Source organism: Lipotes vexillifer, unplaced genomic scaffold (genome assembly GCF_000442215.2).
Source record: "Lipotes vexillifer unplaced genomic scaffold, Lipotes_vexillifer_v1.1 scaffold1801, whole genome shotgun sequence".
Taxonomy (NCBI): domain Eukaryota; kingdom Metazoa; phylum Chordata; class Mammalia; order Artiodactyla; family Lipotidae; genus Lipotes; species Lipotes vexillifer.
Window position 1 is genome coordinate 97,106 of NW_006798336.1, and position 14,072 is coordinate 111,177.

At 40.7% G+C, this 14,072-nt stretch overlaps 1 protein-coding gene across 1 annotated transcript in view; it reads right to left on the bottom strand.

The window, feature by feature from the left end:
• The window catches only part of LOC103069718 (elongator complex protein 1-like), a 42,443-nt gene that overhangs the window by 8,346 nt on the left and 20,025 nt on the right, over window positions 1-14,072 (bottom strand). The window contains 4 exon segments of the mRNA XM_082931491.1: window positions 970-1,152; window positions 9,181-9,289; window positions 10,103-10,273; window positions 11,372-11,608. Of these exon segments, the coding sequence (XP_082787617.1) occupies window positions 970-1,152; window positions 9,181-9,289; window positions 10,103-10,273; window positions 11,372-11,608 (700 nt within the window).

Sequence of the window (14,072 nt, forward strand, 5' to 3'; positions counted from 1 at the left end):
TTTTTTTTTTTTTTTTTTTTTTATTTATTTATTTTTGGCTGTGTTGGGTCTTCGTTTTTGTGTGAGGGCTTTCTCCAGTTGCGGCGAGTGAAGGCCACTCTTCATCACGGTGCGCGGGCCGCTCACTGTCACGGCCTCTCCCGTTGTGGAGCACAGGCTCCAGACGCGCAGGCTCAGCAGTTGTGGCTCACGGGCCTAGTCGCTCCGCGGCATGTGGGATCCTCCCAGACCAGGGCTCAAACCCATGTCCCCTGCACTGGCAGGCAGACTCTCAACTACTGCGCCACCAGGGAAGCCCAGGTGCCGAGTTTTGACACTGGAAACCTGAGGATTTCTCGGAGCTGTCCAGACAACGCTATCTGCTGCACAACAGGGCTTGCAATACAGGAAACAGCATTCATTAATGAAACCTGTTACGTGACAAAGATGCAGTCAGGAATCAAAATGAAACTCAGGGCCAGGGAGCTATGAAATTTTAGCAAAGAAAAATAGAAGAGGCTTTCTAGTAATAAATGCAATCAAGTGCCAAACAAAATGTATAGGAGGCCGGAAGAAGTATTTTGAAGTCGCTAAATCAAAATGAAGTGCATATATATAGATCTCATAATTGATTTTAATAACTAACAAGGGTAATTAGAGTGGCTAATTCTCGTAGGCTAATAATTACTCTGCTGGAATGTAAGTATAAGCTGAATTAAAATTCTTAACACACCTTAAAAATGTTTTGCCTCATCTATTGGTATTTGTGCTATTTTTCACCAATTCTTGATGCATTTTAATCTATATTTTGACATGACTAAAAACTAGACTTAACCCTCTTGCTAAGTATGTCTAAAAAGGAAGCCACTGCCCCTCAACTCTGCTCAGTGGAAGTAAAAAAAAAAAAAATAGAGTCCTAGGCTCATAAAAGACAGAAGCCTAACTCTATCCACATATTAACACATGGAATACAGGGAATTGTTGGAATGCCTAATATTGAGCTGTCCCTGCTTGTTATCCATCTCAGAAGCGGCCACAGTCAGGTGGTGAATGACAGAGCTTGGGGTGGACTAACTGTGGCTCACAGCCAGGAAAACGTCTTCCTGAACCCAGGTGAGAAGGCTGAGCTTCAGTGGGTTTACTTCTTCATCTTCACTGTTCTCAAACTGAATTCTGTTTTAAATATTGAAGAATTTTCAAAACATGAATAAAACTTTAACATCACCGAGATTTTCCTGAATGAAGAATGAACCACTTTATATACAGTCAACTCCTTATTTGGAGGGACAAAACCTGAGGTAATGCCCAATACTAGAAAATCCAAAAATAATGTTTGCCTTGCTTAAGAATATGTTTTTCTAGTATTTAAAATTAAGTACCTTATACTCTGAGATCTTTAGATTTGAAGAGAACATTTCAAGAAACTGACTACAGAGGAAAAACTGACTGCCCCAGGTCCTACACTAATAAACCCCAGGAGTCTTCCATTGTTACCACTTACCAGCATTCAAACCAGGCTCCAGAAGATATTTAGGCCTCAGTTGAATGGATCCTTTCCTAAGCATCTCATATCAAAATGAGTAATTAGTTCGGGAGATGACTTCTTTGCCGCTAATGCCTTCCTCCTGTAGCATTCAGACACTGGAGGAGGGCCTGTTTTTACTACTTCACGCGGCAACTCACAATGGCTACTTCCTGCCTTTCAGCTCAAGCAGCAGATGCTCAGCGGGCACTGAAGAAGCTGAGGCACTAGTCTGATCTTCCTATTCAACCAGCTCTCCCTCGACTCAGTCTCTCCACTGCATTCAGCCCCACACAGGAGAATTCCTGCCTCGGGTTCGCACTGACACTCTTCTGCCCACCACACCCAACATTCTCAATCCTTCTCTGGCAATCCTAAACCTCTCTCTTTTTCAAAGTTCAAGGTAATTTATTTATGCCCTTCATGAAATCTTCTCTAAATGACTTAGAGCTATCTTTCTCACAATCTTTTAAAACATGAAACTATATTCTCAATTGCCTCACACTTTCTAGTTTGCCTTAAATCTGTCCTCTAAACTTTCAAGTCTGTGAAATGAAATAATCCATGTACATGCTCTTTGAAAAATTACTAAGCATTATACAGACAGCTCCCAAATCATACACAGGTAGGAAATATATTCATTTATTAAATATATTGCATATAATGACATTTAAGAAACATATTATTTGTTATATTCAGTTATTGGCTAATTATTCCCATTAATTTAGAAATAAATGTTCCCAGGAGACAAGGTAGTACAGTAGTTAAGAACATGGGCTTGGAGCAGGGAAGCTTCAGAGCCACGGAGGACAGCGCAGCAACAGGGGTGCGGAGGGCAAAGTGGAGAGATTCCCTCACAGAGGATGGGTGCCGGCCAGCACTCACCACCCTGCGAGGCTTGTCTGCTCACCCACCAGGGCGGGTGGGGGCTGGGAGCTGAGGCTCCAGCTTCGGAGGTCGGATCTCAGGGAGAGGACTGGGGTTGGCTGCATGAACACAGCCTGAAGTGGGCTAGCGCACCACAGCTAGGCGGGAGTGTGTCCGGGGACAAGGTCTGGAGCTGCCAAAGAGGCAAGAGACTTTTTCTTGCCTCTTTATTTCACGGTGCACGAGGAGAGGGGATTAAGAGCACCACCTAAAAGAGCTCCAGAGACGGGCACAAGCCACAGCTGTCAGCGAGGAACCCAGAGATGGGCATGAAATGCTAAGGCTGCTGCTGCAGCCACCAAGAAGCCTGTGTGCAAGCATGGGTCACTATCCACACCTCCCCTCCCAGGAGGCTGTGTAGCCCGCCACTGTCAGGGTCCCGTGATCCAGGGACAACTTCCCGGGAGAACACATAGCATGTCTCAGGCTGGTGCAACGTCATGACGGCCTCTGCCGCCACAGGCTCGGACTGCATTCCGCACCCCGCCCTCCCTCCCTGCCCACCAGCCCCCACCCCCCGGCTTGTGTGAGCCATAGCCCCCTAATAAGCTACTCCTTTAACCCCATCTGGTCTGAGCGGGAACAGACGACCTCAGGCGAACTACATGCAGAGGCGGGGCCAAATCCAAAGCTGAACCCCAGGAGCTGTGTGAATAAAGAAGAGAAAGGGAAACCTCTCCCAGCAGCCTCAAGAGCAGCAGATTAAATCTCCACACTCAACTTGATGTACCCTGCATCTGTGGAATACCTGAATAGACAACGAATCATCCCAAATTGCGGTGGTGGACTTTGGGAGCAAGGAGATATATACATACATACATATATATATATATATATATATATATATATATATTGCCTTATTCTCATTTTGTGAGTATGCATGTGTATGCTTCTGTGTGTGATTTTGTCTGTATAGCTTTGATTTTACTATTTGTCCTAGGGTTCTGTCTGTCCATTTTTTTTAGTATAGTTTTTAGCACTTGATATCATTGGTGGATTTGTTTTTTGGTTTGGTTGCTCTCTTCTTTCCTTCTTCCCTTTTTTAAAATTAATTTTTAATTTTTTTTAATTTTTAATAATTATTTTTTCTTTTTATCTTAACAACTTTATTATATTTTTTCTTTCTTTCTTTCTTTCTTTCTTTCTTTCTTTCTTTCTTTCTTTCTTTCTTTCTTTCTCTCTCTCTCTCTCTCTCTCTTTCTTTCTTTCCTTTCTTCTCCCTTTTCTTCTTACCCATGTGGATGACAGGGTCTAGTTGCTCCGGCCGGGCGGCAGGCCTGTGCCTCTGACGTGGGAAATCTGAGCTCAGGACATTGGTCCACCAGAGACCTCCCAGATCCACGTAATATCAAATGGTGAAAATCTCCCAGAGATCCCCATCTCAAGGCCAAGACCCAGCTCCACTCAATGACCAGCAAGCTACAGTGCTGGACACCCTATGACAAACAACTAGCAAGACAGGAACAAAATACCACCCATAAGCAGAGAGGCTGCCTAAAGTAATAACCAGACCACAGACCCCAAAAAAACACCACCAGAGGCGGAACTGCCCACCAGTAAGACAAGATCCAGCCTCATCCACCAGAACACAGGCACTAGTCCCCTCCACCAGGATGCCTACACAACCCACTGAACCAACCTTAACCACTGGGGGCAGACACCACGGACAACGGGAACTACGAACCGGTAGCCTGTGAAAAGGGGACCCCAAACACAGTAATTTAAGCAAAATGAGAAGACAAAGAACCACACAGCAGATGAAGGAGCAAGATAAAAACTCATCAGACCAAACAAATGAAGAGGAAATAGGCAGTCTACCTGAAAAAGAATTCAGAGTAATGATAGTAAAGATGATCAAAAATCTTGGAAATAGAAAGGAGAAAATAGTAGAAACGTTTGACAAGGACCTAGAAGAACTAAAGAGCAAACAAGCAATGATGAAAAACACAATAAATGAAATTAAAAATTCTCTATAAGGGATCAATAGCAGAATAAATGAGGCAGAAGAACAGATAAGTGACATGGAAGATAAAATGGTGGAAATAAGACTGCAGAACAGAATAAAGAGAAAAGAATGAAAAGAAGTGAGGACAGTCGCAGAGACCTCTGGGACAATATTAAACACACCAACATTTGAATTATAGGGGTCCCAGAAGAAGAAGAGAGAAAGAAAGGGACTGAGAAAATACTTGAAGAGATTACAGTTGAAAACTTCCCTAATATGGGAAAGGAAATAGTAAATCAAGTCCAGGAAGCAGAGAGATTCCCATAAATGATAAATCCAAGGAGAAACATGCCACAACACATATTAATCAAACAATCAACAATTAAATAGAAAGAAAAAATATTGAAAGCAGCAAGGGAGAAACAACAAATAACACACAAAGGAAATCCTATAAGGTTAACAGCTGATCTTTCAGCAGAAACTCTGCAAGGCAGAAGGGAGTGGCAGGACATATTTAAAGTGATGAAAGGGAAAACCCTACAACCAAGATTACTCTACCCAGCAAGGATTTCATTCATATTTGACGGAGAAATTAAAACCTTTACAGACAAGCAAAAGCTAAGAGAGTTCAGCACCACCAAACCAGCTTTACAACAAATGCTAAAGGAACTTCTCTAGGCAGAAACACAAGAGAAGGAAAAGTCCTATAATAACGAACCCAAAACAATTTAGAAAATGGGAATAGGAACATACATATCGATAATTACCTTAAATGTAAATGGACTAAATGCTCCCACCAAAAGACACAGATTGGCTGAATGGATACAAAAACAAGACCCATATATATGCTGTCTACAAGAGACCCACTTCAGACCTAGAGACACATACAGACTGAAAGTAAGGGGATGGAAAAAGATATTCCATGCAAATGGAAACCAAAAGAAAGCTGGAGTAGCAATTCTCATATCAGACAAAATAGACTTTAAAATAAGGACTATCAGAAGAGACAAAGAAGGACACTACATAATGATTAAGGGATCGATCCAAGAAGAAGATATAACAATTGTAAATATTTATGCACCCAACATAGGAGCACCTCAATACATAAGGCAAAAACTAGCAGCAATAAAAGGGGAAATCGACAGTAACACATTCATAGTAGGGGACTTCAACACCCCACTTTCACCAATGGACAGATCATCCAAAATGAAAATAAATAAGGAAACACAAGCTTTAAATGATACATTAAACAGGATGGACTTAATTGATATTTATAGGACACTCCATCCAAAAACAACAGAATACACATTTTTCTCAAGTGCTCATGGAACATTCTCCAGGATAGATCATATCTTGGGTCACAAATCAAGCCTTGGTAAATTTAAGAAAATTGAAATTATATCAAGTATCTTTTCCGACCACAACGCCATGAGATTAGATATCAATTATAGGAAAAGAGCAGTAAAAAATACAAACACATGGAGGCTAAACAATACACTACTTAGTAACGAAGTGATCACTGAAGAAATCAAAGAGGAAATTAAAAAATACCTAGAAACAAATGACAATGGAGATACAACGACCCAAAACCTATGGGATGCAGCAAAAGCAGTTCTAAGAGGGAAGTTTATAGCAATACAAGCCCACCTTAAGAAGCAGGAAACATCTCGAATAAACAACCTAACCTTGCACCTCAAGCAATTAGAGAAAGAAGAACAAAAAAACCCCAGAGTTAGCAGAAGGAAAGAAATCATAAAAATCAGATCAGAAATAAATGAAAAAGAAATGAAGGAAACAATAGCAAAGATCAATAAAACTAAAAGCTGGTTCTTTGAGAAGATTAACAAAATTGATAAACCATTAGCCAGACTCATCAAGAAAATAAGGGAGAAGACTCAAATCAATAGAATCAGAAATGAAAAAGGAGAAGTAACAACTGACACTGCAGAAATACAAAAAATCATGAGGGATTACTACAAGCAACTCTATGCCAATAAAATGGACAATCTGGAAGAAATGGACAAATTCTTAGAAATGCACAAACTGCCAAGACTGAATCAGGAAGAAATAGAAAATATGAACAGACCAATCACAAACACTGAAATTGAAACTGTGATTAAAAATCTTCCAACAAACAAAAGCCCAGGACCAGATGGCTTCACAGGCGAATTCTATCAAACATTTAGAGAAGAGCTAACACCTATTCTTCTCAAACTCTTCCAAAATATAGCAGAGGGAGGAACACTCCCAAACTCATTCTACGAGGCCACCATCACCTTGATACCAAAACCAGACAAGGATGTCACAAAGAAAGAAAACTACAGGCCAATATCACTGATGAACATAGATGCAAAAATCCTCAACAAAATACTAGCAAACAGAATCCAACAGCACATTAAAAGGATCATACACCATGATCAAGTGGGGTTTATTCCAGGAATGCAAGGATTCTTCAATATACGCAAATCTATCAATGTGATTAACCATATTAACAAATTGAAGGAGAAAAACCATATGATCATCTCAATAGATGCAGAGAAAGCTTTTGACAAAATTCAACACCCATTTATGATAAAAACCCTGCAGAAAGTAGGTGTAGAGGGAACTTTCCTCAATATAATAAAGGCCGTATATGACAAGCCCACAGCCAACATCATCCTCAATGGCGAAAAACTGAAAGCATTTCCACTAAGGTCAGGAACAAGACAAGGTTGCCCACTCTCACCACTCTTATTCAACATAGTTTTGGAAGTTTTAGCCACAGCAATCAGAGAAGAAAAGGAAATAAAAGGAATCCAAATCGGAAAAGAAGAAGTAAAGCTGTCACTGTTTGCAGATGACATGATACTATACATAGAGAATCCTAAAGATGCTACCAGAAAACTACTAGAGCTAATCAATGAATTTGGTAAAGTAGCAGGATACAAAATTAATGCACAGAAATCTCTGGCATTCCTATATACTAACGATGAAAAATCTGAAAGTGAAATCAAGAAAACACTCCCATTTACCATTGCAACAAAAAGAATAAAATATCTAGGAATAAACCTACCTAAGGAGACAAAAGACCTGTATGCAGAAAATTATAAGACACTGATGAAAGAAATTAAAGATGATACAAACAGATGGAGAGATATACCATGTTCTTGGATTGGAAGAATCAACATTGTGAAAATGACTCTACTCCCCAAAGCAATCTATAGATTCAATGCAATCCCTATCAAACTACCACTGGCATTTTTCACAGAACTAGAACAAAAAATTTCACAATTTGTATGGAAACACAAAAGACCCCGAATAGCCAAAGCAATCTTGAGAACAAAAAATGGAGCTGGAGGAATCAGGCTGCCTGACTTCAGACTATACTACAAAGCTACAGTAATCAAGACAGTATGGTACTGGCACAAAAACAGAAAGATAGATCAATGGAATAGGATAGAAAGCCCAGAGATAAACCCATGCACATATGGTCACCTTATCTTTGATAAAGGTGGCAGGAATATACAGTGGAGAAAGGACAGCCCCTTCAATAAGTGGTGCTGGGAAAACTGGACAGGTACATGTAAAAGTATGAGATTAGATCACTCCCTAACACCATACACAAAAATAAGCTCAAAATGGATTAAAGACCTAAATGTAAGGCCAGAAACTATCAAACTCTTAGAGGAAAACATAGGCAGAACACTCTATGACATAAATCACAGCAAGATCCTTCTTGACCCATCTCCTAGAGTAATGGAGATAAAAACAAAAATAAACAAATGGGACCTAATGAAACTTCAAAGCTTTTGCACAGCAAAGGAAACCATAAACAAGACCAAAAGACAGCCCTCAGAATGGGAGAAAATATTTGCAAATGAATCAACTGACAAAGGATTAATCTCTAAAATTTACAGGCAGCTCATGCAGCTCAATAACAAAAAAATAAACAACCCAATCCAAAAATGGGCAGAAGACCTAAATAGACATTTCTCCAAAGAAGATATACAGACTGCCAACAAACACATGAAAGAATGCTCAACATCATTAATCATTAGAGAAATGCAAATCAAAACTGCAATGAAATATCACCTCACACCAGTCAGAATGGCCATCATCAAAAAATCTACAAACAATAAATGCTGGAGAGGGTGTGGAGAAAACGGAACCCTCTTGCACTGTTGGTGGGAATAAAAATTGATACAGCCACTATGGACAACAGTATGGAGGTCCTTTCAAAAACTAAAAATAGAACTACCATACGACCCAGCAATGTCACTACTGGGCATATACCCTGAGAAAATCATAATTCAAGAAGAGTCATGTACCACAATGCTCATTGCAGCTGTATTTACAATAGCCAGGACAGACATGGAAGCAACCTAAGTGTCCATCAACAGATGAATGGATAGAGAAGATGTGGCACATATATACAATGGAATATTACTCAGCCATAAAAAGGAACGAAATTGTGTTATACATAGTGAGGTGGATGGACCTAGAGTCTGTCATACAGAGTGAAGTAAGTCATAAAGAGAAAAGCAAGTACCGAATGCTAACACATATATATGGAATCTAAAAAAATGATCATGAAGAACCTAGGGGCAGGACAGGAATAAAGACACAGACCTACTAGCGAATGGACTTGAGGACACAGGGAGGCGGAATGGTAAGCTGGGACAAAGTGAGAGAGTTGCATGTACATGTATACAGTACCAAATGTAAAATCAGTAGCTAGTTGGAAGCAGTCGCACAGAACAGGGAGATCAGCTCGGTGCTTTGTGACCACCTAGATGGGTGGGATAGGGAGGGTGGGAGGGACGGAGACGCAAGAGGGAAGAGATATGGGGATATATGTATATGTCTAAGAGAAATGTTAAATCCATTTCCACCCACAGCTCCCAGTTTCACCGTAGAGTCTACACTTGGACTATCACCTAGGGGGAAAAAAATGCAAATACTATCATAGTAAGCTACAAACATCTTTCCTGATACCACGGATATGGGGTCCTGCATTTAATGGGTTCTAGAAGGTAATCCACTTTACAAATAAAGCAATCTAGAAAATAACCACATCTCAACCTCTTTCTTAAATTTCTGCCTACCTTTCAGGCTGAGAATTCAAAACTTATTTGAAAACAAGGCTACCACTGCCATGTGCCAGTATAACTTACGATACAACCATAGAATTCACAAATTACAGGTTCTCCAAGTACATCAGGAAAGCAACTAGAAACTGCGAGCAACGGGACAGTGGAAGGACAACTAGATTAGACGCTAAAACACCTAAGTAGAGGTCCTTGTCCTTTCTTGCTCAAGAAGACTGCAAACCCTCTGGCATTCTGTTTCCTCATCTATAAAACAGAAAAACTCCACCTCTGACACAGCTCCTAGGAAAGCTGTGAGATCAACTGAAAATATGTGCAATGGCAATGAAAACTGTAAAACATGTTAAGGATGCAATGAGATACTACGTTCTTTCTAGGATAGAGAATTATTCTTAAATAACTAACCCTTCAAGTTCAACAAAGCAAAAAGAATTGTTCTTATTAGCCAGAGTAGGATTGAAGACCCCCACACAAACACACAAAAAACCCTACAAGTCAATTAAACATCACAGTAATAATGATATTAATTATAAACTTCAAAATTTTTCAAAGCCCTAGAGCTAACGCAACACCAAACTATAGTTTGCTTTTGTGTAGGAGAGATTTGATTCAGAACATCCTGATAACAGTTTTTGAACATACCACATTTATAAACAAAAATCTGGTTGCTGGCATTTAGGACAGTGAGGTCGTTACTCTTTTTAGGGTGTGTGGAGAACATAATTTGATTTACAGGGTGTGGGAGCAGCAGTCGGTAGGTGCACATGGGAGGTGGAACCACACTCTGCCAGAAGGCTGTCACCAATACCCTGGCTGCATGCGAGAGAGAAAGAGGATTAGACACATGGATGTTCAATTTGTAAAGCAAGGCAACTGAACAGCACAGTACCACTAACTAATAATGGTGGGAGAAAATATACAGCGATTCTTCAAAGTAATTGTTGGTGTTTTTATCATGAATAAGCTTAAATACAGTGTAGAGGAGGAAAGTAAGTGTCAGAGCTCTGTCTATATCTGGCTACTGTCACCTCCAGTATAGCAGTCCATCACGGGGCTTGGAGTTTCAGGTGCCAGGGACTACGGCAAGCAGGCCAAAAGGTCAGAGTTCTAGCTTTAAACCTGGGCCTGAAACCAAGCCAGAATAAACCAAAATTCTTAAAGCACTTCCCTGTACATGGATCTGGTAATAAGGCATATGTGCTTAAGTCCTCTATACAGAACATATGATTGTAAAATCAGTATTATGATCACTACATAGAACATAAATTAGTACCCCAACTCACATTACAATCTTAGAAGCAAGTTTTCCTTTATGTCATCAGCAGTAAATAAACTGTCTATTCAGGAAAGACTGACTTTCCCTAGTTTCTTTCCCCTCACTAAACAAAAACCCTCAACCTAATTAAAAAACACCAATCCAATCCGAGTACTAGGCAGATGTCTGTGACTTGAACTGAAGATACTGGAAAGGTACATAATTAGCAAGCATTATTTCAAAAAACAAAGCAACACAATGGAGTGGTGTGAGAGTCAACAGAACGCTATGTCAGGGCACAAAGACAAGGCTGACACACCAATGCCACAGGCCTACTGTTGTCTTCCTCTCCACCCAGGGTCAGAAATGTCAATGTCTTCAAAGCCCAGACAAGTAAATATGTAAAGGCCATGGTTGTAGTAGAAAAGGGAGTTGAGGGATGCGGGGAGAGAGGAGAGACTATGGTCCTCAGGGGAGTACACGCCTCACCTAAGGATGTTCCCATCCAATCGAAACCAAAACAAGTAAAAACAAACCAAACAACCAGAATAATCAATCAAATAAAAATCCTGCACTGTTTAAGTCAAACTACCATATCTGCAGGCTCCTGGCTCAGGCCCCTTACAGGCCCATGGACACACTTCTCAGCTCCTTACTTCCATCAACAACAGCCACATTTGCCATGTCACTTAAATTATCTCCTGAGCTCTGGTCAGTTGTCCACTGCCAGTCATAGCAGAGGTAATGCCAGCCTTGACAGAGAACATGCAGCCGGTATGCGGTCACTGGGCCCCACATCAGGGACACAATCTCGCTCTTCCCACAGGTGCCGAAGGGCAGGCTTTGCTTGAGATACCAGTGATAGCTTCCAACAGTCCAGAGCTGAACTGCAGGGTAAAATGAAAAGGAGGCCATCAGAGGCAGGGGCCAGAGGACCAGACTTCGTACCACTTGCTAGAGAGGGATGAGGACACCCTTTTCTTTTTCAAATGACCCTTTCTGCTCAGACTCTTCATTAAGATAATAATATTAACAATAATTGTTAAAGTATAGTTTTTCATGAGGACAAAATATTAAGCATCAACAAGGTCAGAAGCACACGTGTTCATTTCTGCCTCTACCTTCAAACTTCATGATCATGATGATGGAAGGCTCCTACCATAGGACAGTGCTTTAGTGAGTTGTTTTCTTTTTTTCATAAAGACTTAGAAAGAAGAAAACTTGGCAATTAGATTAAAAGTATTAAAACACCCAATCCAAGAGCACTAGACTAGCATCACTATGTTGTATTACGCTTAAGATGCTTATTATTTTCTTCCAGGTGTTTTGCATGCAGTTATGTCCAAGGGAGATCAGCATGCAATTACCCTTAAAAGAATAAGACCAAAACCTGTAGAGTGCAGGAAACAGAAAGAAGTTGGTCAAAGAGTACAAACCTTCAGTTACAAGTTCCAGAGATCTAACGTATAGCGTGGTGACTACAGTTAACAATACTGTATTGTATACTTGAAAGTTGCTACGAGAGTAGATTTAAAATGTTCTCACCAGGCTTCCCTGGGGGTGCAATGGTTAAGAATCCGCCTGCCAATGCAGGGGACATGGGTTCGAGTCCTGGTCCGGGAGATCCCACATGCCACGGAGCAACTAAGCCCGTGTGCCACAACTACTGAGGGGTGCAATGGTTAAGAATCCGCCTGCCAATGCAGGGGACATGGGTTCGAGTCCTGGTCCGGGAGATCCCACATGCCACGGAGCAACTAAGCCCGTGTGCCACAACTACTGAGCCTGTGCTCTAGAGCCCAAAAGCCACAACTACTGAGCCCGCGTGCCACAACTACCAAAGCCCGCGTGCCTAGAGCCCGTGCTCCACAACAAGAGAAGCCACTGCAATGAGAAGCCCGCGCACGGCAAGGAAGAATAGCCCCCACTCGCCGCAACTAGAGAAAGCCCGCACGCAACAACGAAGACCCAACGCAGCCAAAAAAAGTTCTCACCATAACAACAAAAATGGTAATTACGTGAAGTGAAGGATGAGTTAATCAACCTTACTGTGGCAAACATTTCACAGTATATGCATGTATCAAATCATCACATTGTACCTCCTGAATGTACACGTTGCATGTCAATTATATCTCAATAAAGCTGGAGAAAAAAGACCTAATCATGTCAAAGCCAACCTTTGTTAAACAGGTAACACACATAAATGAAGATTTTGATTATATTAAGGAATTTCTTTTCTTTAAATATCTCCCTGATCACTAATTCTTAACTCAGCAATCGCAGAAAATCCAACCTAGTTCTAGAACAAGGCTACTACAATACTTTGACCTAGCTTTGGGTTAAGTTAGACTACATGCTCATGCTCTGTGAGGACAGATGTTGTGGCTGTTCTTGCAGCAACACTTTTATCCTGAGCACATCACAGGGCCAGCCATTAACACCTGGTTAGTCAGTGGTTCTCAACTCTGGCTACACATTAAAAAATATCACTGGGGACTTCCCTGGTGGCACAGTGGTTAAGAATCTGCCTGCCAATTCAGGGGACATGAGCTCGAGTCCTGGTCTGGGAAGATCCCACACGCCGTGGAGCAACTAAGCCTGTGCGCCACAACTACTGAGCCTGTGCTCTAGAGCCTGTGAGCCACAACTACTGAAGCCCGTGCACCTAGAGCCCGTGCTCCACAAGAGAAGCCACCTCAATGAGAAGCCCGCGCACTGCAACGGAGAGTAGCCCTCGCTCGCCGCAACTAGAGACAGTCCGCACACAGCAACGAAGACCCAACGCAGCCAAAAATAAATAAATAAATAAATGTCAGGGTTTACAAAAAAAATCACCTGGAAGCTTTTTTTTAAAATTAATACTGATGTATAGTCCCCATTATAACGCACTGAGAGCAACTCTGAGATAAGACATGGATAGCATTTTTTTTTTCTAAAGGTGCAGCCAGGGTTGAGAACTATTGTGTTGAATGAATAAATGAATGAATGAGCTTCTTAATAACATTTCAGTTAGTTCTATTGATTAAAACGTTTGAAAGCCACTCAGAAAATAATCAAGCAAATGAAAAGATTTATGAAAAAAATGTTCAGTGCACTATTGATGACAGTGAAAAATTACAAAACTTTAAACGTCTAACAACATAAGATTTAATAAACTGTAGCATAAATGAATATACAGCAAGTTAAAATGATACAGATAGATACATGAAATGGAAATAGTTTGTGACACACTGTAAAAGCAAGTTACAAAACTGCAGGTATCATACCTACATATATATACATATATATATATATATATATATATATATATATATATTTTTTTTTTTTTTTTTTTTTTTTTTTTTGTGTGGCGGGCCC